The following is a 25231-nucleotide window of genomic DNA, read 5'->3' on the forward strand; positions in this document are numbered from 1 at the left end:
CGAGCCTGTGGCTCTTCCAGTCTCTTCCCTGGCCTCTTCCATCATGTTCCCTGGGCTTCAGGTGTGGAGGCGGCACTGCAGTGTATCAGTTGGGTTTGGGCACCCCCTCTTAGTATGTTAACCTCTGCATAGTCCTTCTTGTCTACATCATCCTCTGAGCAGTCCAGGATATTTTCATACTTCTCTGTGTGAAAAATACATTGCAAACCAGTTTTGTTCATCTGCAACAGAATATTCTAGTAAATCTAATACTTAACCCTTTTGAAGCAATGGAGGTGAGTTACTATCTCTCTATAAAAATTAGAATGTAGAACATTTTATATATAATATTAATATTTTATTATATGTAGTATTCTATAAGTACATACTATATATACTATAGTATATATTTACATGTAGTATATTTATAGTGTATACTTGTATATAAAATGCTATATATTTTAATAGTTGCATGACATGCTATATGGATTCAAATTAGTTGCTGAGAGTTGGAAACTAAGTGGACTTTATTTTCTGTGAGTAGTGAAAGTCTCACCTTTTAATTAATGTTGTTATATTTGAATATTAGGAGCACTGATACTTTCTTTTATAAAATATATTTTAAAGTTAATTTTTGGGGGGATGCACATGCCAGAGTATGTATGGAGGTCAGAGGACAACTTGTGAGAATTGGTTCTCTCCTTCCACCATATAGGTCCCTAGGGATCTAACTCAGGTTGTCAGGCTTGGTGGCTGGTGCCTTTACCTGCAGGGCCACCTTGCTGGCCCAAGAGCCGCTTTCAATAGGAGCTTCTAATCTGTACTTTGTATCAAAGATACCATTTTAAATGGAAAAATACTCATTTCTGGTGTCCCTACCAACTTACTAACATTTCCAAGGGTCACTTCCTTCATGAAGTATTTGATTATTGTTTGAATATGTCCTATCCCTCCTACCCCCATCCCCGCTTTTTTTTTTTTTTTTAAAGACAGGGTTTCTCTGTGTAGTTTTTGGTTCTTGTCCTGGATTCCACTCTGTAAACCAGGCTGGCCTTGAACTCACAGAGATCTACCTGACTCTGCCTCTCGAGTGCTGGGATTAAAGGTGTGTACTGCCACCGCCCAGCTTCCTATCCCCTTTTTAAAGTTCAGAGCACTTTCTAAAATTTTAGATACTTTATTATTTTTAATTAAAAACATATTAGTATGCTTATATCTTTGTGGGTGTGCATGTGTGATGTGTATTTATGGGCACCCGTACCACAGCATACGTGTGGAGGTCAGAGGACAACTTAGTGGAGTTGAATTCACCTTCCACCTCTATGTGGGTCCTGGAGATTGAGACAAGGTCTCATTATATGGCCCTGGCTGGCCTGAAACTCACTAAATAGACAAGTCTAGTCTTGAACTCATAGAGATCTGCTTTTCTTTGTACCTCTTAATGCTGGGATTGAGGGCATATGCTTTCATGTCTGACCAGGAATATGATTTTTTGAAAGAAAGTAAGCAGGAACTTGATCTTGGGTTGAGGGCAGAGAAACCATCTTGAGGAAATGATATTGATTAGGAACCAAATTTCCTCCCACAGATTTGGGGTGGAGAAGTCTTAACTTCCAGTAGATGCACACCTAGTCAAGTTTTCACAGCTCAGAGAAAGAGATGCAGGAAGATCAGGGTGGCTTCTGCATGGACAACAGACACAGCTGAAAGTGGGTTGAGACATGGCCTGTGGGGCCATGCAGGCATGATAGGAATGGCCTCCTCAGATGCAGAAATCTACCAAGGCTTTCTGAAGGGACTCTGTGGAGGGCATTTTTTTTTTTTTTTTTTGAAAATGTCACTCACCAGTGGGAGAGAGAAGTGTGTGGGAATCGGAGAGTTTGGTTAATAGGCTTGTGTGTGATTCCAGCTGAGAACAATTTTGAGCCGACCAAAATTCCATGTTTAGATCTGAGGTAGAATCGCTTTTCTTCTCCACATCATTAGCTCCCGCATTCTGATGGTATGAGCTCTATGACATTGGTAGAAATTGTCTGCCTCCTCTTTCTTCTCCCTGCATCTGGTGATTTCTCAAGGTCGTTAGTAAATTTTCCTTAATCTTGAATTTAAAATAAATTCCTCCTCTTCCCTTCAGTGAGTGCCGTGGAGTCACTCAGTGCTTACCCCCTGAGCAGCAGCTCTGTGATCCTTTCCTGGACGCTGTCGCCTGGGGATTACAATCTACTATACCTGGTGATTGAATGGAAGAATCTTAATGAAGACAATGGGATGAAATGGCTTAGAATCCCTTCAAATGTTAAGAAGTATTACATCCACGGTATGTTTCCAGTACTTTTATGGGTCAGTGCGACCCTGTAGATTGGGAATTTAGATAATAAAGTGGATTATAGTCGTGTTGCCCGGTCAGAATGTTTGCTGTATTTCTGTGAGCATTTTTCTTTTATGTTTTACACAGATGCAATCAGATGTCCTAAACCTTCTCCCCAACCCTTTCTGTCAGAATATGTGATGATCATATAGCCTTTTATTCTAAAGTGTACCTAAGGTATTTATTTAGTTGAGTTCATGTTGCTTCCATCTTACTTTTTAATGTCTTCTAAGGTCTAATGCCAAATCCCCCCTGCCCCCACCTCAGTCCCCAATTATAATGTCACTAAGCATTGAGTAGAAGAGCTAGGCTGGAAGTCTGAGGACTTTGGACCTCCTGACCTAGGTCAGGGTAATCCCTCCAAGAGTGGCCAGTTACCCTGAAAGGTAAGTGTATAGAAGAGCAACAGCTCCAGCAGAACCAGAAGGAGGTTGAGGAGGGAGGCTGGGGGCTGCCCTGCTTTTACACCATGTAGAGGACCCACACATTTCTTTCATTCCCAGTACCTTGAACTTAGCCTCAGGCTAAATGTATTTATAAATTATGAGCAGGGGACCAAGTTCATGATCACTGCTGTAGGTGGTTACTCCATCCTATAAGTCAGAGAGATGATGGATTCAGGCTCCTCAGAGTTTTGCCTCTTATGGGCCGCTGGTCATGTGTCATTGGTATCTGTGAGAATCATTGCCAGATCTGTCCCGAACCTTGCTGTGGGGATCACCTTTCTCCACATTATTGAGATCCCCAGATAGCACAAGAGAACTCCTCAGTCTCCATCCCATTTTTTGGTGTGACTTCTGCAGGCTACTTTGAATGGGAAGAGTAAGTAAGCTAAATTCACAGAGGAAGAGAATTTTCCCTACCCTGAGGATGATAGGAGTAAGGGAGAACACTGCTATCCCAGAGTAGGAAATTCAGGAGCAGAAGAGAAAATGTCTTGAACTTGAACACATTCGGCTCTCACTGAAGCATGCCCTTGGAAAACAAGTCATTTGTGTCTGAGGAAGAGTTTTGAACACTTATTTGAAAATCAGTATCATTACTAGCAAAATTTGGAGTGTTTAGGTTATTTCTGAAATCCCTTTAGCCATCAAGCCTATCCATAAATAATGCGTAGTGTTGGGACAGCATAGCCTGTATTTTTCTATGTAAGTTTCCTTCTCAGTTAACATGAAATTTTACTGATTTTATTTCAGATAACTTCATTCCCATCGAGAAATATCAGTTTAGTCTTTATCCAGTATTTATGGAAGGAGTTGGAAAACCAAAGATAATTAATGGTTTCACCCAAGGTAAAAAATAAATGCATTTTCTTTCTTTAAAAAAAAGTATTTATGTGTTATGCATGTGCTAGCAGTGATGCCCTGTACATGTGCCCCATCCCCAAGTGGAGGCCTGGGGACAACCCCTGGGACCCCTCTCCTTCTACTCCAGGTTTGGGGCTTTGAACTCAGGTCGTCAGACTTGCATGGTAAATGCTTTCCCTGCGGAGGCCCTACTTTCCTGTCTATATGTTTCCTATGCTATGCTATCACCAGACTAATTTCTTCCTTATAGGATCAGGGGAGATCTGAGATGTGTCATTGGGTTGTTCAAGGAAAAAAAAAATTTTTTTCTTGTCTGAAACTATAGAGTTAAATTCACTGAGCACATTCTGTTTGGATTACTGCACTCACCCATATTTTAACTTTTTATTACTTTTTAAGTTGTTAAATCCAAGCAACCCAATAATGCAGTTTCAAAGGGGAAACATTTGAATTGCTTCTAGAGTAGTAATTATTGTTCAACAAGTATGTGTTGAACGTTGTTCTAAGGACCGAAGACAAAATGGTGAACAGAAGCCTGCCTTTGTGGGACTTAGGTCTCAATGCTGTATAGGCAGTGATGGTCAGTGAACACATTATTTAAGATACAGTGCCAGGTGAAAGGCAGTGCCTTGATGGCAAATGCACGTGAGATGGAGACAGGGAGCTAAAAATGTGGTGAGGAAAGGATGGCTAGATGGTCTTTCTGTGGGCTCTGGCCCTTGAGCAAGGCTCTGAGACTGGAAGGGAAGAACATTGCAAGCTAGGACAGTGGCACACCCTGAGGACGGAACATGTGGCTGAAGCGGCAGCAAGAACATCAGGCCAGAATGGCTCTTGCAAAGGCCCCGAGGCCTTAAGCAGCAAGGACACCACCGATGTGTCTGGAGCTACATGGATGAAGATTGGCAGGTGTTGGCCACAGGCTCTGCAGGAGCAGGTAGCGAGTTCATCATAGCAACTTTAGTTGGTGCTCTTTCTCAGAGAGTTTTAAAAATGATTAGATGGAGAGGCCTGGCAAGTACATCATTCTAGAATAATGTTTTGCTAAATTTCAAGTACAATACTCTAAAACAACTAGTAATGTGGCCACAATGCATTTTTATTTCTCCTTTAAAAATACTTACTTATTTTAATTTTTACATGGATGACTGTTTGCCTGAACATACGTGACTGCACCAAATGCATTCCTAATACCTCCAGAGGCCAGAGAGGGAATCAGATGTCAGATGTCATGAAACTGAAGTGACAGATGATAGTGAGCTGCCATGTGGGTGCTGGGTACTGAACCCCGGCCCTCTGTAAGAGCAGCCAGTGCTCTCAACCCCTGAGGCCCCTCTGCAGCTCCTAACGTCTTCATTTATAAGTTTCTAAATGTTTGGAGGCAATGCAGACTTCCGGTGAAATTAGAGTATGTGTTCTGTAGATGATTTGACAGAGTAGTCTCCTCAAGTGGCTGACGGCTTGACTTGTGTCTCTTTCAGATGACATGGACAAGCGGCAGACTGACGCAGGGCTGTATGTGATTGTGCCCATCATTATTTCTTCTTGTGTCCTGCTGCTCGGAACACTGTTAATCTCACACCAGAGGTATTGCACTTGGTGTGAAGGGCTTTTTCCATAAAGAGTGTAACTTAAATATGTTCAAAGTCTGACATAAAGCCTAGCTCATAATATTAATAAGTATAAAAGTGCTGAAAATGTCTTTGTATGAATTCCCTATACAATTAACATGACACAAATGGAAAGGTTGTTTTGAGCAATGACTTTTCATCTTGATAGGACAACATAAACTTGAAGGCAGAATTCAGCTTTAAAATTTTTTTTCTTTATATGCATCCAGGAATCAGCTGACATGTAACAGGAAATCCTGGACAGTATATTCTTAGGTTTGGTAAAAATGGCTTTTAGAGCTCTGCAATCTGGACTGAAGATTTTAGTGAGATCACAAGATCTTAAAAGTAGATGTTTCATGGTGATCAACACAGTCCATCATGGCAGCAGGCAGCACTCTGCTCCTCAGAGGACAGTGCTTCAGAAAGCTCTGGGGTATCTGGTTTGACAAATGGCCGTGAGTTCCCTGGTGGCTGTATGGGTGCCACACCACTCTGCTGAGATACCCAGCTCATGAGGCATTCTCACACACATCCATAGAAGTGTTAGTCCTCTATCAGATGAAGGAGGGAAGACATTGCAGTCTGGTCTCCTGCTTTAGCTGAATGACTGGGGTGGGACCGTAACAAGTGGGCTTGTTTCTGATAGCCCATGTGATGGTCATTTAAAATATTTTCTAAGGAAAATGTATGCAAGGGAGTAAATACAGTGCCTGGCACACAGCTTTCAGTAGGAAAGGGTTGGTTATTAATTTGGTCTTCGTAGAAATTTAGTGAACACTTTATGGATCCAAATGTGAATATGGACTTGGTCCTTCTGAGGTGATCCAGTGGGCTCATGCTGATTCTGTGCTTGGTAACTGTTAATGTGTTTTCATTCTGAGCATCCTTCTAATCACAGGGCTTCGTTTCTCCTTTACAGAATGAAAAAGTTGTTTTGGGAAGATGTTCCAAACCCCAAGAATTGTTCCTGGGCACAAGGACTTAATTTCCAAAAGGTCACTTTTTAAGTATTTTAACCCAGAGTATCTACGGTTGCACTTTAGATACCACATGACTTCTCTAATGCTTAAAAGGCTTTGTTTTGTTCAGTTCATTTTGGCGAGTCTGTTCATCATTTGTCCTTAGTAATAGCTGGGTGTAGGGATTTGATCAGAGGAAACAAACTTCAGCCCCTTATCCCACGAGACCTGACAACACACCTATCTTTTTCCCTGGTCACAGTGAATAGAAATAAATACTACAACAAGAAGGACCATTATAGATGGAGAATAGATAGTTGACTAAATTATTTTTTCCGTATAAATGGGCTGTCTTGATTCAAGAAGTTTAGAATCAGTATTATGTTTCTACTATTTAATATTCACAGTCACTTACAAGGACAGTGTTATTTTCAGATGCTACAATTGGAAGGATACAATATAACAAAACTTCCCGTGATGGAGATTTGTAGTTGAAAGATTTTCAATAATTGCAGAATTGAAAGATCTTAATAAGTATTGGTTATTGTTTCATGTTACTGTTTACATTTTATACATCCTAGACTATTGCTGACTTTGCATTACCCCTGGGGTATTCTGTCATCAAACATAGAAGAGAAAAACAAAGTTTATACTGATGAGGTACCTTACTATAGAATCAAGATTAGCTTTCCCATTTGGAACTTATTCTAATTGTAACTGTTCTAGATATTGACATGACCCACATTTTCTCTTCTAGCCTAGCACAGATATATAGATATGGAAAAATGAGAGAAAATTTGTGGGACTCATCTTGCTGAGAAGAGAAGAGAGAAAATAGAGTGTTTTAAAAAGTCTTTTTCATTTTTTAAAAATACTATTGGCAGCCCACTAAACTGATCCCCCAACATTCAAATGGCATAGGACTTGCAGTCGACAGAATACTGCATTGCAGTCAGTCTGTGAATGAATAAGCACAGGCTCTTGTAAGCACCAGGAGCAGCTCACCTGCTTGAATCAGAGTCTTTGATCAGATGAAACAACACCCTGTTTCCCAAAGAGGCAGCTGTGGAGTTTTGCATTTAACCATTCACTCTGTGAGATCTTTGCTTTTCTTAATGCTAGCAGCATCTGCCTCTGACTCCTCAGCTGTGCTCTCTCAGGCTTTCACCCTGGATTCCTTTTATCTCAGTAATGTTACCAAGGTTTTTTCAACTCACAAAATATCATTCTTCTTTTTTTCCCACAGTTAATTCATACAATAACATTTCTCACAATCATGGTGCTATCTCAGGTGCACACATGCATCATTCATGCATTTATTCAATGTGCACGGAGCGAGTGTTTATAGATAATGAGAGATTGCTAAACTCTCATTTTAAGAAATCCTCCTTGTCTTCTAAGAAACAAGAGCAAGGTCCAAGAAGAGTGGCTGGGTTGAAGGAATAAGAACTCATCTCTGTTTGCTTCTGTAACATTTGTTCATTTTTCACCTGTGTATTCATTCATGTATTCATTTTATTATTTGTAATATTACTCAAAACCTGTCCTCTGCCAGTCACTTTGCTATACTTTGGGGCTCTATTGGTAAGAAACACTATGTATGCTCCTGGACTGTACAATCTGGTGGGGAAGATAAACACTTATCAGCTTATCACTAGAAATCACTTCATAGCCATAAGCTACAGTGTGCTGAGGACTAGGATGTGGGAACCTGTCTTAGAGCATGGATGGGTATGAGTGGGCATAATTAAGAGAGTGACATTTGATCTGGTTGTGGTGGTGCACACCTAGAATACATATCCAAGTTCTTGGAAGGCAGAAGAAGGAGAATTATTTTAAGTTCCAGGGCTGCATAGTGATTTTGAGGCCTGCATAGGTTACATAGAAACACTGTTTCAACAAGCAAGCATAAGAAAAGAAGAAAGAGAGAATGATATTTGAGTCAGACCTGGCTGATGAGTAGTCATTATCTGGCTCCATGATGGAAGTGTAGACACCATCATGGTCAACTGGTAATGCATTCTCAAACTGCAAATACTAAGAACAGAGTAGGTACCCTTTCCTCTTAAATACAAGTTTTTCTTTTTTAAATTAAAATAACCAAGTGCCCATCCAAATAAAAACTGTAAAACTTCAAGGTAGTCATTATACTGCCTCTAAAAGGAAGTTAAAAATCTCTCTCCAGCCTGGCATATTTGGCATATTTTTATCTTTATATTTTTGTGGAAAGGTAATCTAAGTTTTACCTAAGACAGGGTCATGACTAGACTGACCTCAGCAAATGCATTTTGGACCTGTACCAGATAAATGCTTCCTCCTTTCCAGAGAATGCCTGGTAGAAGTGAGAGCACACGGGGTGGGTGAATCAGCGAATGTCTTTAGACTCTAGCTTGCCTGGCTGTCTCACTTCCCCCTTACTGGAGCTGAGTGTCATGCTGTCATTAGCCGAGTGTCTGGCAGATATTTTAAGTAAATTGAAACACCACCCTAAATTTCCAGAGACTGGTAAATTGAAGTGAATTTTTAAAAAGATTTTATTTATATATGTGTGTATGTGTGCACACATGTGTGTAGGTATACACAGAGGCCTGAAGAGGGCACCAGATGCCCCAGAGCTGGAATTGACAGTTGTGAGCTACCTGATAGGGGTTCTGGGAAACGAACTCAGGTTCTCTGGAAGAGCTGTAAGCATGGTTAACTGCTGAGCCACCTCTCCAGTCCCTAAAATGTAGATGTTTTTAAAAAGACAGTTGGTTATGAATATCCCCATTTGTGAGAAATTCCTTTTTACTTTTGCAAATACTTCACTTTCTCTTTTTCAGTATATGTAGTCACAGTGTTTATGTATTTTTAGGGTATAACAAAGATACACCATTAAGAATCAATGATGAGACAGGCTGAGGGTGAGTTGGTAGCTTGTCCTGACTATATACCCAACCAGGTCTTATGAAAACCTGGATTCAAACTCAGGTCCATCTGACAAAGTGATATACTTGCCATCAATGTCATATTAACATTTTATCCCCTAGTGTGGTTAATACTTACTAAATCACACACTCAAAGATAGATGAGATGCTCAGTTGTATGTTACATATATGTTAACACAATAAAAAAAAAACTGTAGGTACAGGATCTGACTATGCATTTTTCTAGAGACAATATATGCAAAAGACAAAATCGCCTTTATATTTATAAGTAAACACATGGTGAGTATCTTTAGACATCTGAGAAATGCAGGTCAAAACCACAAGGTGCCCTCTACAGCTTGTGGGATGTCCATCACAGCAGGTGAACACATGGTCAGCCTCTTTAGATCTCAGGGAAATACAAGTCAAAATCACAAGGTACCCTCCATAGCTTGTGGGATATCCATCAAAGCAAGTGAACATGTGATCAACATCTTTAGACACCAGGGAAATGCAAGATAAAACCACAAGGTACCCTCCAAAGCTTGTGGGATATCCATCACAGAAAAGACAGAAATACTAGATAGTGGAGACACTGAAGCTCTCAGACTGCCCTTGGGAATATAAAAACAGTGTGGGCCTTTTAAAGAGTCTGGCAGTTCTCCCCATGTGAAATCGGGACTTAGCAATCTACCCTAAAATTTCTACCAACAGAATGATGAAACACATACGTAAATATTTGTTTATTAATATTCATAAAAGAATTATCAATAATAGCCAGAATTTGAAAAAAATCCAAATGGCCTTCAAATAATAAATGAATGAACAAAATATGATATATCCATTTCAAGACAAAGGACTAGACAGGCAAATACATGCTCCAGGACATACTGTAAAGCAAACAGCCAATGGAAACCCATTTAAAAAAAAAACAAAACAGCAGTTCACATACAGTAGTTTTTTTTAAAGTAATATGTTTTAAATCTAAAAATTTTCTTTAATTTGTTCTTCAAATCCTGATTTAAAGGAACATTGCTTTTTATGGATGTGCTCTATACCCGTAAGTCCTAGACATCTAATCTCATCTCTAAAATTTCTCTAAAATTAATTCCCTCCACTTTTAACATTTTTCCTTTCCTTATGTTTATATTATATCAAAAGCAATACTGTCTTATTCGCTTTTCTATTGCTGTGAAGGGACACTTTGGCCAAGGCAACTCTGGAGATTGCTTACAATTTCAGAAAATTAGTCTATTATCATCATGGTGAGGAACGTGGTAGTACACAGGCAGGCATGGTACTGGAGTTGTAGCTGAGAGATCTACATTCTGAACCACAGACAAAAGACAGAAAGAGAGACATTGGGCCTGGTGCAGACTTTTGAAACCTCAACGTCCACCCCCAGTGACACACCTCCTCTAAGAAGGCTACACCTACTCCAACAAGGTCATACCTCTTGATCCTTCTAATCCTTCTCAACCCATCAACTGAGAACTAAGCATGCAGATATATGAGCCTATGGAGGCAATTTTCATTCAACCTCCACATTCCACTCCTTGGCCCCTATAGGCTTGTAGCTTTATCATAATGCAAAATGCATTCAGTCAAACTTCAAAAGTTTCCATAGTTTTTCATAGTCTCTACACTGTTTCAAAGTCCATGCCTTTACTGAGACTCAAGGAAATCCCTTAATTGTAACCCCTGTAAAATCAAAATCAACAAGCAGATCACATATTTCCAGCATTCAGTGGTACAGAATATATATTGCCATTCCAAAAGGGAGGAAAGGTGGCATAATGAGGAAATATTGGATCAAAGACTGAAACCCATCAGGGCAAACTCCAAACTCTGCATCTCCATAGCTGATGTCAAAGGACTCTTCAGATCTCCAACTCCTTTAAGTGTCATTGACTGCAGCATACTCCTCTCTCTTGGGCTGGTTCCATACCATGTCTTCTGCTTTCCTTGGCACCTATCCTATGATTGTGGCATCTCCATCATCCTGGGGTTTCCAACACAATCTAGGCTTCACTTTCAGAGCTTCATGCAATGGCCACTCTGGGCCTCCATGCAGCAGACTGCCTTGCCAAATGCCTGGTCTCAGTGGCTTTCCTTAATCTTTGAGGAAGATTCTACAACTCCATCCCTATATCCTTGACACTAAAGCCAGAACCCTGTGGCCGAAGATGTCAAGTTCTTCTGCTTGCTGGAGCTGCAACTTGGGCCCCCTCTTGTATTATGTTTGCATAAACTTTCAGTTGTTGATGGATTCCTTTGCTGCTTAAGCTTTCCTTTAATTCCTTTTCATAAGTTGAAAGCTTAGCTGGGTAGGATGTTGCCCTGAGGTTACCACTTCCAATATTCTATCTAGCATCTAACTTTTCTTTAAACTTTTTATCTCCTTGAGCACAGGACGAGGCTCTAACATCATCTTTCCTGGTTGCTTTTTTTCTCCTCAAACTGTATATTTTATATTTCTCCTTGCCTCACCTGCTCCTTTTCATCGTAGAGCTGCATAACAGTGATTACTAATAACCACATGACACAGTCAATACTAGGTTGTCTTGAAAACTGCTCTGCCAATACCATCCTCAATTTTAGCCTACATCAGATTCTTAGGACAAGGGCAAACAGCAGCCTCATTAATTACCAAAATTTCATAAGGATGGTCTCTATGCTGGCTACTAATATTGTTTCCCTCTGAAACTTTTTGAGCTGGACCTCCACATTGCCCTGTGCACCATTGTCCATGCCTCAAACTGGGATGGCCCAGTAAGATCCATTTAAAGCATTCAGTCACTTTTCTATTCCAAAGCTCCAGTGTCTTCCATTTTTCCTCCAACAACAGCATGGTCAGGCCTTTCACAGCAAAACTCCTCCTCTGGTACCAACTTCTGTCTTAGTTACTGTTGTACTGCTGTGAAGAGACAACAGAACCAAGGCAACTCTTATAAAAGAAAGTATTTAACTGGGGACTTGCTTATAGTTTCAGGGGGTTGGTCCATTATCAACATGGCAGGGAGCATAGTGGCACCCAGGCAGGCATGGTGCTGGAGAAGTAGCTGAGAGCTTTACATCTTGATATTAAGCAGTACGCAGGGAAAGACACTTGGCCTGGTGTAGGTGTTTGAAACCTCAAAGCCCACCCCCAGTGACAGACCTCCTCCAACCAGGTTACACCTGGTTCAACAAGGCAATATCTCCTAATCCTTCTAATCCTTCTCAAACAGTTCATCCACTGGGGATTAGGCATGCAAATACATGAGCCTATGGGCCCCATTTTCGTTCAAATCACTACATGTACTAAGCTAAATATGCACGTTAAAGATGTGAAAGCCAGTATATTAACATCTTTTTAAAAGAAAAAGAAGTCCTTGGGAAATGAGTCAGTGAGTAAAACACTTGCCAAGCAAGCATGAGACCTTGAGTTTGAACCACGGTAACCCATGTAAAGCTGGGTAATGTGGCATGGTGTCTCTATTCCCAGTGCTCTCAGGGTGTGGTGGGAGCTGGAGACTAGAAAATTCCAGGAACTTTGCAGGCCAGCTAGGGTGGTAGAAGCAGTGGTGGACAACACAGAGACACTGTCTCCAACCAGGTAGAAGAGAAGGATGGACACCCGAGATTTGCCTCTGACTCCCACATTTGTGGACTCACTCTCAAAATTGTTTTCTTTAGTTTCGTGTCAGACACTGCTAGTAAACAGCAGGGTGGTATCATGTCATTAAAGATACTTCTCCCAGGGTCCTTTCGTATACAATACATCCTTCTCTCTTTAAATTTCATATACTAGAGACCAAAGGAGAATAACACAGGATCTGGGAGTGCTGTTTCATGGCAGAGCACTTGCCTAGCATGTGCAAGCTGTGAGTTCAGTCCTCAGCATGCAAAAAGAATTCTATACTAACACGGTATCTTTTAAAAAAAAAGAATGTAATATCTTTAAATTTTCATATATGTTTCACTTCTCATAAAAGGAAGGACAGACACAGTTTTCCTGCCTGTCCCCCTCACTGCCCACTCCCCTTCCTCTGTGAATCCCCTTTCAGAACACACAGTGTATGTGATCTTCCTTGTGCTTCCAGGCTTTCCTGCATGGTACAGTTTTGTGTCACTAATCAGCAGTGTTGCTTTGAGGGCTCCTCAAGGTTGGCACACTGCCCCTGTCTTTTCAGACTCTGCTGAGCTCTATCTGCTATACAGGACTTCTTCCAGCTCACAGTTGGCCTGGTGGCGTCTCCATCCTCTGAAACCCCCCCCCCCACTTTCTCTGTTCTGAGCAGCACACCACCACTGCCGGGAGGAAGCATGGCTGCCAGTGTTGGTTCTGGTGCATGTCCTGGCACTTCTGTTTGCTTTTTAAGACTTAGAAAGAAATACAAGTGTGTAGCTTAGCATCGACTATTGAAAATGGAGTCTCCTGCTTCACTCCCCTGCCCCCCCCCAAATGCCAACACTTTCAACTGCTTTTCTTTTAACCTTCTTGGTGGGTCATTTTTAGGTCCCTAAATGGGGTGCTGCCATGGATGCATGGGCATTGGCAGGTTGACTGCACACTGCTCTGTGACTTTCTCAGCTCTATGCAACTTTAGAAAAACTTACTTTATTTTTTTTTCTTCAAACAGAAACTTTTTGAACTACCATTTTTTAAGAAAAATTATTTTATTATTCTCCATTTCACCCTGTTTTTTCCCATCTCTATAAATTGTCACTACACTGTGCTTTATTTTGTATATGGGTTAATTTTTAAAACTAGAGAACTAATGGGCCACATGTATATTGTTTTTAGTGTAACATTTGTTCCACAGAGAGCCAAGTAATATAATGTGCTTGTTACATTTCTTGCTGTTTCCAAAGTCAAAGAATTTTAAAAATGGGAAGCGTTGGGGCTGGAGAGATGGCTCAGTAGTTAAGAGCACTGGTTGCTTTTCCAGAGGACCTGGGTTCAATTCCCAGGACCCACATGGCAGTTCACAATTGTCTGTAACTCTAGTTCCAGGGAATCTGACACCTTCACACCAATGCACATAAAATAAATTTAAATAAACTATAAAAAAGAAACATTAAATGAGAAATGAGAATCATTACATTTGATCAATGAACTAAATCAAATTTTAATTGGTTTCATTTCCCCCTTTTATTCTCCTTTTGTTTCTTTTCCAAAAATATCTTACCTCCTACCTACCTCCAGTCTGTCTGCATTTTAATCTGCGTGTTTCTATTACATACATTGCCTTATCCAGCTCCTGTCTTCACCAGGGACTGTGCTGCAGTGACTTGTGCCCAGAAATCCCCCTGTCATCCCACCACTGTCTCTACTAGACTTCAGGAAAATGGCTGCCGGTCATCACTCTGCAATGTTCCAGGCCCTGGTTTCTAGTCAGTCTGTTTCCCAGACTACTTCCCTCCTCTTCCTTGGTTAGACAGCCTCCCTGTGTGGCAAGTCTCCACATGTCCCCCTTCTTTTCATCTGTCCTGCCCGGTAGTTGATGGAATGGGGATTTCTTCCCAACAGGACTTTGCAGCCATTCTTGCCTCACTTTCTGGCAGCTGGTGTTGCTTCTGCAAAGTCGGGTGGTCACTCAGACATTTCCCTCCTTGCTGGTTCCCTTGCAGTTTTCTCTTTTGAAAAACTTGCTAGTTTTGATGTTCTGAACTTTGTTGATTAAGGTGATTTCCTGTTTGCCTTGAGTAAAGGGTTTCGATTCTGTCTCCTGTCAGCATTAAGAAACCCTGCTATGTGCTATGTCTTTGCTCACTTCTTCTCTTGTGTCTTTCTCCTTGTCATCTCCATATATGTTGGCTGTTGGACCCTGTTGCAGAGCTGGGTTTTTGTCTTCTATTCTGAGGCATTGCTACCTTCCATTTTCCAATATGGCTGTTGGACTTTCACAGACCGTGGCCTTATCTGCCTAGCTGAGTGCTCCATCAGAGCATTCTGTTCTGGTACCATGTGTCAGTCTTGCTAGAGATGGCAATTATGGGACTTTTGTTTTAAACTTTGCTCTAGTCCATGAAATTTCTGTTTCTCTTAAGTCATGTTTTCTGTTTACTTTGGATTTTATAACCTCAGAATCCCCTGAAATGTCTTGCAGTCTTTTGCTTTCCACTCACAGGGGACGAAGCAGAAGGGCAGGGGTGGGTGATTCAGTGTGAGCAGTCAGAGATTGCTACCACATGTGTGTGTATAGCTGAGTTCCAGACACCTGCACTGTGAGATGACAGTATCCCACACTGATGCTATTCCTCCCAGACTATGCTTCCATGGCTTTGAGAACAAACTGTTGCTTTGGATACAGTCTCATTCTTATGCCAAAGTCTTTGACCTGCCATCTCTACACTCACTATCCCTTCTGTGTTCAGCAGGGTGACTGGCTTTCTCTGCAGTTACTGCCTATGGCAGGTACCGTCTGGTCTTCAGATCTCTTTGCTCATTTTCCTTGATGTGTGTTCCTCTAATTGTTCTCCCTGGTTTAGAATTGAATTTGAGTCATTCTTTGTCTATTTTCTTTCTCAGATCGTGAGCATTTGATTTACTCACATCCTGGCATTCTAATAGTCTCCAGGGATCAGAACAGCAAGTGTCTCTATTCTGTTCTCTGAAATCAGGATCCTCTGTGGCCTTTCTCTGTGTGCGCCAAGAATCAGAATCTTACAGACTGAATCCTTGATGTGGGAAAACATGTTATAGTAAAAATTCAAAGTATTTGCTTTTCTTGTAATCCCAATTTCATAGTATAAAAGACCTCAATTTTCCTTAATCTGTTTTGCATTTTTTCGTATTATTTTGTCTGCTAAATCCAAAAATGGTTTATGCCTGTTTTATTTCAATACCATCCTTTTTTTAATTTTATAAACTTTGTCATTAAAAAAAGCTTTGCAATAAATAAAAACACCACAAACTGGACTTAGGCCAATCCCAAATCTATACAATTAAATTAGAATTGACTTTAAAGGGAAGCTGTGGAGAGTCACAATAAATTTTACATTAAATTGCTTGTTTTACAGTATGCCAAGTGTTTCTTTCTTTCCTTTCTCCCTCCCTTCCTCCTTCTTATCCTTCTCCCTTTCTCTCTTCCACAAGCTCCGTTCCTTTGTGTATCAGGCTCTTCATCCTCAACCCTGCCTCTTTGTGTCCTTCCATTTCAATTTTGCAGCAGTGAACTACACAATTCACTTCATGAAGGCTAAATGTAACCCAAAGAGCCAGGGGAGCCTTTCTTTGGGACCTAAAGAGTCCCAGATTTTGACATGCTGTAGGCCTCCAGACAGGCAGCCTAACAATGGTAGATCTGGGTCAGGAGTATCTGGAAACAGTTAGATTCTCCTTGGAACTGAGGGGGAAGAACAGGCTGATTTGGGGAGCCATGGGAGTTTTAGTTAGAGACAGCCAGTCTCCGTCGATCAGAGCATCGATCAGGCAGTGTGCCCCTCTCTCTCCTTTATTATCATCCTGTTCCTTCATAGTCTCGGGTAGTAAGGCACCAGGAGAGATCTTGAACTAATCAGCCTAGGTCTACCTCAGCCAAAGAGCAAAGGAAGATGGAAGGTCACTCTTCTTCCTGCTGGTGTCTGGGAAATGGTTTCCTCTTTCACCGGATTGTAGAAAGCACTAAGTCGGGTCTTCACTTTGCACTGGTTATCTGTATAATCTTAACCAGATAGTCCTGCAGGCTTCCATCCAGGCTCCAAGAAAAGGAAGAGATTTGCATCAGAAGATTTATCAAGTAGATTTTTAAAAAATTCATGAAAGCATCTCTGTGATTCCACTCTTGACTATCACATCACTTTCATTTCTTAAAAATCAACATCCAAGGAACAAAGTCTATTTTCTTTCCTTTATGTCCTTCTTCTCATCACTTAACCCGTATTCTTTCCCGTCCCTCAAACTTTTCGGTATTACTGTTGATTTTATCCCCCTTTTAGTCCCTGAACTCTCGTTCTTTCACCTATTCTGCTGTAGTCTTCCCTGCTGAGGTGATCAATCTGTCCTTGGAGTATCTATGGCGTCCAGTAAGGGAGTGAGAAAAGTCCCTCCAGATGCCCACCCTCCCCTTCCCTAAGCACATCACTGCAACACAAGAACATAATAGAGCCTTGGTCCACCAAAAGAGAGGGGTTGTAATCTTCTATCTTTGGCTGTCTGCATGACCTTTTTATTTTCCTTTCTTATTTAAACAGAGAACGGACATTCTTTGAAGTCTCCCATGACCACTACAGATGAACCCAATGTACCAACTTCCCAACAGTCCATAGAGTATTAGAAGATGTTTACATTTTGAAGGAGGGAAGCAAACCTAAACTATTGTTTGAATTACTAAGAACTAACATATGATGAGCTTAATAGAGACATGTACATTTGTGGCCACTGTGTGGGTTTGATGTAGTTCAGTTCATTGGTGAATTTCAGATTCTCTTGAATAACGTGACTTTTGTATACCAAACTTGGAACAATCTAGGACTTTTAGTTTTCTGTAGTCTTGAACATGACTTAAGTTCTAACTCTCATTTTAGTTTAAAGAAAGCCAGAAGTTGTGGTTTCTGTTGATCAAAGACCTAAAATAGAAGCTGTACTTCATATCAAGATAACCCTATTCATACCAATGGAAGCTATACCTCATATCAGGATAACCCTACAGACCAATGGAAGCTATGCTTCATATTAGGATAACCCTACACAGACCAATGGAAGCTGTACTTCATATTAGGATAACCCTACACAGACCAATGGAAGCTGTACTTCCTATTAAGTACACTCGGGTCAGATTGTCCAGAGGAAAAGAGAACACCAACCTCTATGAATCTAATTTATTTCCACCAAATCAACCAATACCTCTGGCAGACAGGGAAGAGTACAGGAAAGGGAGACTTTTTGGGGTTTTACAAATAGGTCATGGTGAGGACAGGGCTTTTCTCCCTGAAAAACATATCTTGCCATGTGTGTATGATGTTAATATAGTATAGGCTTTATTGCTTACACTCAAACTAAACCAAATTTATGGACAAATATCATTAAAATTTAAGATACTGAGTCACTTCAATGTGATTGGTAATTTATTTGGATGTCTACAGAAAATTAAGTCACTAGGAGGGCTGTATCCTCTTTTCTTCATTTACTAATACAGACATCATTGTGATCTAATGTCTAGCTGTGAACTTATGAAAGGTTATTTTTCAATTCTTATATCCATAAAGTGAAATAAATTTTGAACAAACGTACTTTTAAGAAGTTTTGCGACCACTGATACCATATGGCTCAGTAATGTATGGTTAAAAAAAACATTTATTATTGAAACCTTCCACATGGATGCTTTTTAAGATGGTCATGACTTATTCCACAATGAATTATTCATTAAGAAGCTTTAGGGCCCATGGACTATATGGAACAGATCATTTGAAGAACACATGAGCTCAACTGCCTGCTGTGTGTTGTTTCTGTATTTCCATATTGGCAGAAAGAAGATAATGAAATGAATGGATCAGCTGTTAAGATCATTTAAATTTTTAGAACAATTCAATAATATTAGTAGAAACATTAAGGGAAAAATAAAATGTTTGAAGGAAGTCACAAACGTATAGATTTCTGTCAGAAACAATGTGAGAGTAGGATCAATTTTCTCATCATATCATTTTCAACGGTATTTGTCATTCAGTATTTTGACACTTATGTAGGTCTTTGCCAGTATTATATTTAGTGTTCAGTATATTTATTCCTCTACTGTTTAATCACTAATATATTTCAGTTAAGAGTTTGCAAATGCTGTGTTTTTATATGGGATATGCTTGCCATTGTGAAGAACTTTTGAGTATACTGCTATCTCAGGCAATAACTCAGAATTCATTTTATTAGCTTAAAAAACTGTAACATTCAGAAGGTAAATTACATGTATGATCTATGAACTGAACATATTTTCTATTTAGTTATGTTAACTATTCAATGTGATATATCTGCAGTATTTTTTTCTTTTGCATTTTAATTTTACATTTTAAGTTTACATTGTTTGTACTGAGCTTTTTGCACACTGATTTTTGATTTGTAGCTGCTTGGCAGGATTTCATTGTTATGTAACCCTTGTTCTTATAAAAAAAAAAAACCCATGCTGTACATTTGTCTTGTGTGTTTGTCTTCATTCCATGTGTTCCATAGGATATATCTTTACATGAAGTTATGTAAAAAGAATAACAGTTTTCAAGTCTGTCAGTGTCTCTTTCACCATCATTGTCTTCAGCAAGTAAGTGCCATCAGCTGTGATTTTCAGTTAGCCTCAAGCAGATTCCCACTATGACCAGAGGTAGGTGTGTTCAGTCAGTTACTTACTCTATCTTTGCGTCTATCTTATCCTATGGGATACAGCAGTTATTGCTACCATGTTTGGAAAACTTGTTTTGCTCCTTCTGTTATATTCCAACCTGCTTTTTGTTTGTTTAAATGTTAGGAGATTACATTTTTATTTTGTGGAATTTTCTATAAAATCTAATGACTTTTTCAGAAGTCATTTTTTGGGAACTCACTCTAAACTAGACTGAAGTCATTTTGTGGAATTTACTATAAAATAGAATGACTATAAAATAGAGTGATTGCTATAAAATAGAATGACCTCTTCAGAAGAGAGTGTTTTGCAGTCACAGTACCCAATCTCCATGGAGGGCTAAGCATTTGCAGCTATGGCTCACTTACTTTTAGCCCTTGACCACAATCAAATGTCCAATTCATTTTTACCCATGAAGAGAATTTCATGTGTTTATGGTCATACCATTTGAAGAACGCAAGTCTGAGACTTTCTTGTCTGACTTTGAAAAGCCGAGACTACCTCTCCCTTCTGATTTTTGATATTTCAAATTTTTAGCCCCAAACCATGCCATTTGTGGTTGACAGATATCCCTTGTTTTTGATCTTATACACTGGCCTTTCCGTCAGTGTGATAGAATCAAGTTGTAACATACTGAGCATTAAAATGTGTCTTTTCTTTTAGCCTGAAACATTTGAGCATCTTTTTACCAAGCATGCAGAATCAGTGATATTTGGTCCTCTTCTTCTGGAGCCTGAACCCATTTCAGAAGAAATCAGTGTCGATACAGCTTGGAAAAATAAAGATGAGATGGTACCAGCAGCTACAGTCTCACTTCTTTTGACCACTCCAGACCCTGAGAGGGGTTCTATTTGTATTAGTGACCAGTGTGACAGTGCTCCCTTCTCTGGGGCTCAGAGCACTCAAGTGACCTGTGAGGACCAGTGTCAGAGACAACCCTCAGTTAAATATGCAACGCTGGTCAGCCACTCGAAAACGGTGGAAACTGATGAAGAGCAAGGGCTTACCCATGGCTCTGTCAGCAATTGCATCTCCAGCGAACACTCCCCACTGAGAGAATCTTTCCCTAGCAGCTCCTGGGAGATAGAGACTCAGGCATTTTTCCTATTATCAGGTCAGCAACCCAACACGATTTCCCCACAGCTTTCATTCTCGGGGTTGGATGAGCTTTTGGAACTGGAAGGAAACTTCCCTGAAGAAAATCATAGCGAAAAGTCTGTCTATTATTTAGGGGTCACCTCCATCAAAAAAAGGGAGAATGATATGTTTTTGACTGATGAGTCAGGAGTATTGTGCCCATTCCCAGCCCACTGTCTATTTCGTGACATCAGAATCCTCCAGGACAGTTGCTCACACTTCGTAGAAAATAATTTGAATTTAGCAACCTCTGCTCAGAAGACCTTTGTACCTTACATGCCGCAGTTTCAAACCTGTTCCACTCACAGTCATAAGATAATGGAGAGTAAGATGTGTGACTTAACTGTGTAATCTCATTCAAGAAGCCTCCAGTTTTGTGTGCCAGTAGAGCATATCATGTGTAATATATTTTATTGTTGTAGATGTGGGGGACAAGTGTCAGTGTCTAGTTTAAAAATGGTTGTTTTGAAATTAATTGTGTCTGTCTTCTCTCAGTAATACAGACAAAGCATAATGGGAAGCCTTCATGAGTCTAGTGATGTAGATGGACTCTCATTGAATACACTGTCAAGCTAGCCTAGGGAGGGCTCCTATTTCTAGCTAAAAATAAACCCAGGAAGTAGAATCCTTCTAAACAGCTGGCCTCTGTAGAAAGAACAAATTTCAACATTATATTGACACCTGAAAGAAAGGCTTCAAACTAAGATCTCTGATATATAATTGTTTCCAGTGTGTGTTTGTCTTACCTTGAGTTGTCTTGTCTTGTGCTAATTCACACATGTGCATGTGCAAATTTAAACTGAATAGGTATCCTTGTGTGCTTTGGAAGTGTGTGACATGTTCGTATTGTGTGCCACTCGACTGTGTTATTTGAAGTGTCACTCCCTTAAATGTTGATAATAATATCAACACTAATAATCTCTAATAAGTAGAGAATGGAACCCTACTCTAAGAAGTTACACTTTTGAAGAGGGACAGTGTAGCTAATCCCTTTGCAACAAAGCCAGGACCCATGACAGAGGATGAAGACAACTGTGAGAATGACAGCTTCATCACCAGCACTTGGATGACAGTGTGGTCAGCTTTGAGAGCACGATGCCAGCCTTAACTAAAGTCCATGGAAACCATTATTTTCTGATGGATTGCCAAGTGTCACTGCATCCCACTCTAGCACATCATCCCTCCCCATCTCCACTGGGATGCTATTTCTCCCCTCACTGGATACCATTAGATAAAACAACCACTGTCCTTTACAGTTTGCACACATTAACTTGTTTACTGCAATAATTGCATGAGGCACAGGCTATCCATTCCCACTGTGTCATTATTCCCCTGTGAAGGATGAAGCCATTAAGTCATCCACCCAATGTCCTAGACATAATGATTGATGGAACCAGAATTCAGATTTAATCCACACCATTTTAATACTACTGGTTGAATTTTAAACCTAGCTTTTACTTTGTCATGCTTTGAAAATCAAAATACCTGATGTCATCAAAGAAGACCTAGTGAGAGGAAACAGAGTGATGGGGGAATAATTGAGACCTAGTCTTCAACTTGAAAATTAATGTGTGGATGTATTATTTATTTTGGTGTTTGATATGGCAAGATGATTCAAAGACAACCTAGCAAACAAGAAGTTAGGTTAAAAAAACCTGAACATTCAGGTGTTCAATGTCAAGAAGAATTCCAAGAATATCAGTATCATCAAAGGGAGTATGTTAATACTTATCAGTATGCTTATGTATTGCCAAGCATCACTAGCATTTCATACTAACCTGAGACTGAGCTCCTGATTTTACCACTAACCTAAGTAAATCCCACAATACCATCTCTACTCCAATTAGAGTTTTATGGATGAGCAGTTCTAAGTGATAAGACAGATCCCTGACCCTAATTAGATTTTTTTCCCAGGCTTTGTGTTTGATGAAACGGTCATATGTCCTGAATAGGAAGATGGCTCAAGATCCCACCATCCACTGATGCCTGTTTTGTCATGAGAAGGCAGAAGGTAGAACACTAACTAGTTGGCCTTCTGTGCAAAAATACGGGAAATTTTTTCTCCCACTGTTTTTCATTAACAAATTATTACATGTTGAAATGACTCATCTATCACTTTTAATATTTGCCTATTAGGTAGAGCCTATTAATTGAAAGTACAGTATAAGAGAGATGGACAATTTAAACTTTTCCCCAGTCAGTGTATAACTAGAGATTAACCACTTAGCATGTCCACTGTGATAGCATGGGCTTGGGCTTTCTGGGCCCAGAACACCATGTAAGAGAAACCAATGGGTATTTTAATGAGCTCAGGAGTGAATCTGGTGTGTGAGTGACAGTGAATTCACAGATCCGACAGTCATTGAAATACTACAGATGTGAGCTAGAGTCATCTAGGGACAGCGTATTAATGTGAGCTCATTGGTACTGTGCTTCTAAAACAGAGAAATTACATCAGTAAGACTGACTGACATCTGCAGCTATGTTCAGAACAGGGGCTGAACTACATGGGTATCCAGAGAATAAGGTCAAGTTTATTGCCAGTGACTTGAGTTCTGACTTCCACTTGTGAAAGCTGATTTCATTATTGCTACATGTTAGTCACTGGGTCCTTGTGAAAATTGTTACTGAATTAATTTTTGTAAAATTTAGGAAAAATGTATGGTGTTTGATAACTCAGAATAATCTCTCTTTTCTTCCCAACACTTCTATAATTTTTAAGGGATCAAAGAGTTCAATATGAATTTTGGAGTTTTGTTCTACAGTAGTTTTTGAACCTTATCTATTGGTGTTTGGGTTGATCCTAAGCCTCACACAAGCTGGCAAGAGCTCCAACACACTGAGAAACAACTTCCAAACTTGGCCTCTCAAATCTTGTGATGAAGCTTGGCAGTGGTGATGCATACCTTTCATTCCAGCACTTGGGAGGCAGAAGCAAGAGGATCTCTGAGTTTGAGGCCAACCTGGTCTATAGAGTGAGTGCCAGGACAGCCAGGGCTACACAGAGAGAACCTGTCTTGAAAAACCAAAAAACAAACAAACAAAAAACCCCAAAACCCTGTGATGACTATGGAATTTTGAATATGTCTTTTAAAGTCCTTAAATTGAAAAAAATAAACTGTCTCTTTATATTCAAATTTTATAGAAAGAGAATCCATCGTGTGAGCCATGGCTCACTTAAAACAGTGAGAGAATAAATCATGTGTCAGGCTGGCAGGATTTTTATGTTTACTAGATTAAAACCCATATTCCACAAAAGCCACATTGTGTCTCTCTGAGAGTAGGGCTCCTACTTCAGCCTTATGCTCTATTTATAGATGCTCTGTGTTTGACAGAGATGTCCCTTTCTTCCTAAAAAGATTTGGATAAAGTTCCCAAGCCAGTGGGAGAGCCTGCACTTGGAGTTAGGATTTCCCCCCTTAGTCTTGACAGTCTTGCAATTCTTCTCACCCTTCTCAAGTAGAATTAAGCCCTTTCTTGCAGATGTCAAACACATATTCGAATTCCTTCAGTAGTATTGACATTAGCTACCAAGAGCTGCAGGACAATAAGCTTTAGATTGAAAGAACTGAGAGGTGTGCACACAGGGAACATTGGCAGCTTGCTGATGAATCAAGAAGTACAACTCTATATCACCTTCCGGTGGATGGGAACAGACCTCTAATATCTGGTGATCTTCAGAAGAAATTTATCTTTGTTCCTCTTCCAAGACTCATCTTGATAGTTGTTTTATTTTGAAGTAATTCCTGAGAAAACCCATTCTCAAACTTTAAAGCACAAAATTAAAATGGCCCACGGTAGTGTGATTAAGCTGAGGATGCATGTGAGAAAGCCTTCATTGTAGTTACCAAGCATGTGAAGAGCCATTTGTGGGATGGAGGTAGCCCAGTCAGTAAGTTTACTTTCTTGAGCCTCTAGTTGGAAACAGTAAAGTGCTTCTGCACTCATCATTAATGTTGAGTGAGCAACTTAAAAATGAAACTGTTTACAGCTGAGACACTGTGACACGTGTTTGTATGAGCAGCTTGAAATGGATTCCATGGATGAGGTTTATATCAAGTGAATTATTTTTATACAAAATCTATCAATATTTATTTTGGAAAGCTGTTTTGAAAATGTCTATTTTTCAAAATACACTGAGCATAAGATGCATAAAACTAAATTTAATGTTATAAAGATCTATGTGAGTTTGTTGTAAATAAAACATTTATTCAAAAAACATGGACCTGAGAATGAACTTGGTTGGAAGATGTTTATTTTGTAGTGAGATTCCTACATTGTACATCTTCTACTCTTGAGACATGTGTCTAAGTACTGGCAAGGAAGTCTTGCTTTTTCATGACAATTTGTATGATAATAAATGTTATAAACATAAGCGTTGAAATATGTATCTCTAATTGTGTTATATATAATTACCCTGCTTCTCTTGTAAGTTCTCAAAGGCCTGAAAGTTAGCATTACAAGTTACATAGTCAGATATTTTCATCTTTCTATTATGCAGAATCAGTGTTAGGATTCTGAGAGGTGAAAGTCACAGGAGAATTATGGACTTAATTTATTTGGTTCTTTTACCCATAACCTTATAGTTCATGTAAACAATTAATATAAAGTTTCTATCGAATGTCAGCCTTTAAATGTGCTTCAGAATTCCT

General features: G+C 39.8%; 1 protein-coding gene across 2 annotated transcripts in view; it reads left to right on the forward strand.

Moving 5' to 3' along the window:
* Positions 1-24892, forward strand: part of Lepr (leptin receptor) — a 73817-nt gene extending 48925 nt beyond the window's left edge. The window contains exons 14-18 of one of the 2 annotated variants that reach the window (XM_059254582.1): positions 2114-2296; positions 3544-3639; positions 5136-5241; positions 6187-6262; positions 20106-24892. In XM_059254582.1, the coding sequence (XP_059110565.1) occupies positions 2114-2296; positions 3544-3639; positions 5136-5241; positions 6187-6262; positions 20106-20930 (1286 nt within the window). In that variant the 3' untranslated portion in view covers positions 20931-24892. Of the gene's footprint in view, positions 1-2113; positions 2297-3543; positions 3640-5135; positions 5242-6186; positions 6263-17313 lie in introns of both variants that reach the window. The other variant, XM_059254581.1, reaches the window with a different exon arrangement.
* The last annotated feature ends 339 nt before the right edge of the window (positions 24893-25231 follow it).

This window comes from Peromyscus eremicus, chromosome 2 (assembly GCF_949786415.1).
Source record: "Peromyscus eremicus chromosome 2, PerEre_H2_v1, whole genome shotgun sequence".
NCBI lineage: Eukaryota > Metazoa > Chordata > Mammalia > Rodentia > Cricetidae > Peromyscus > Peromyscus eremicus.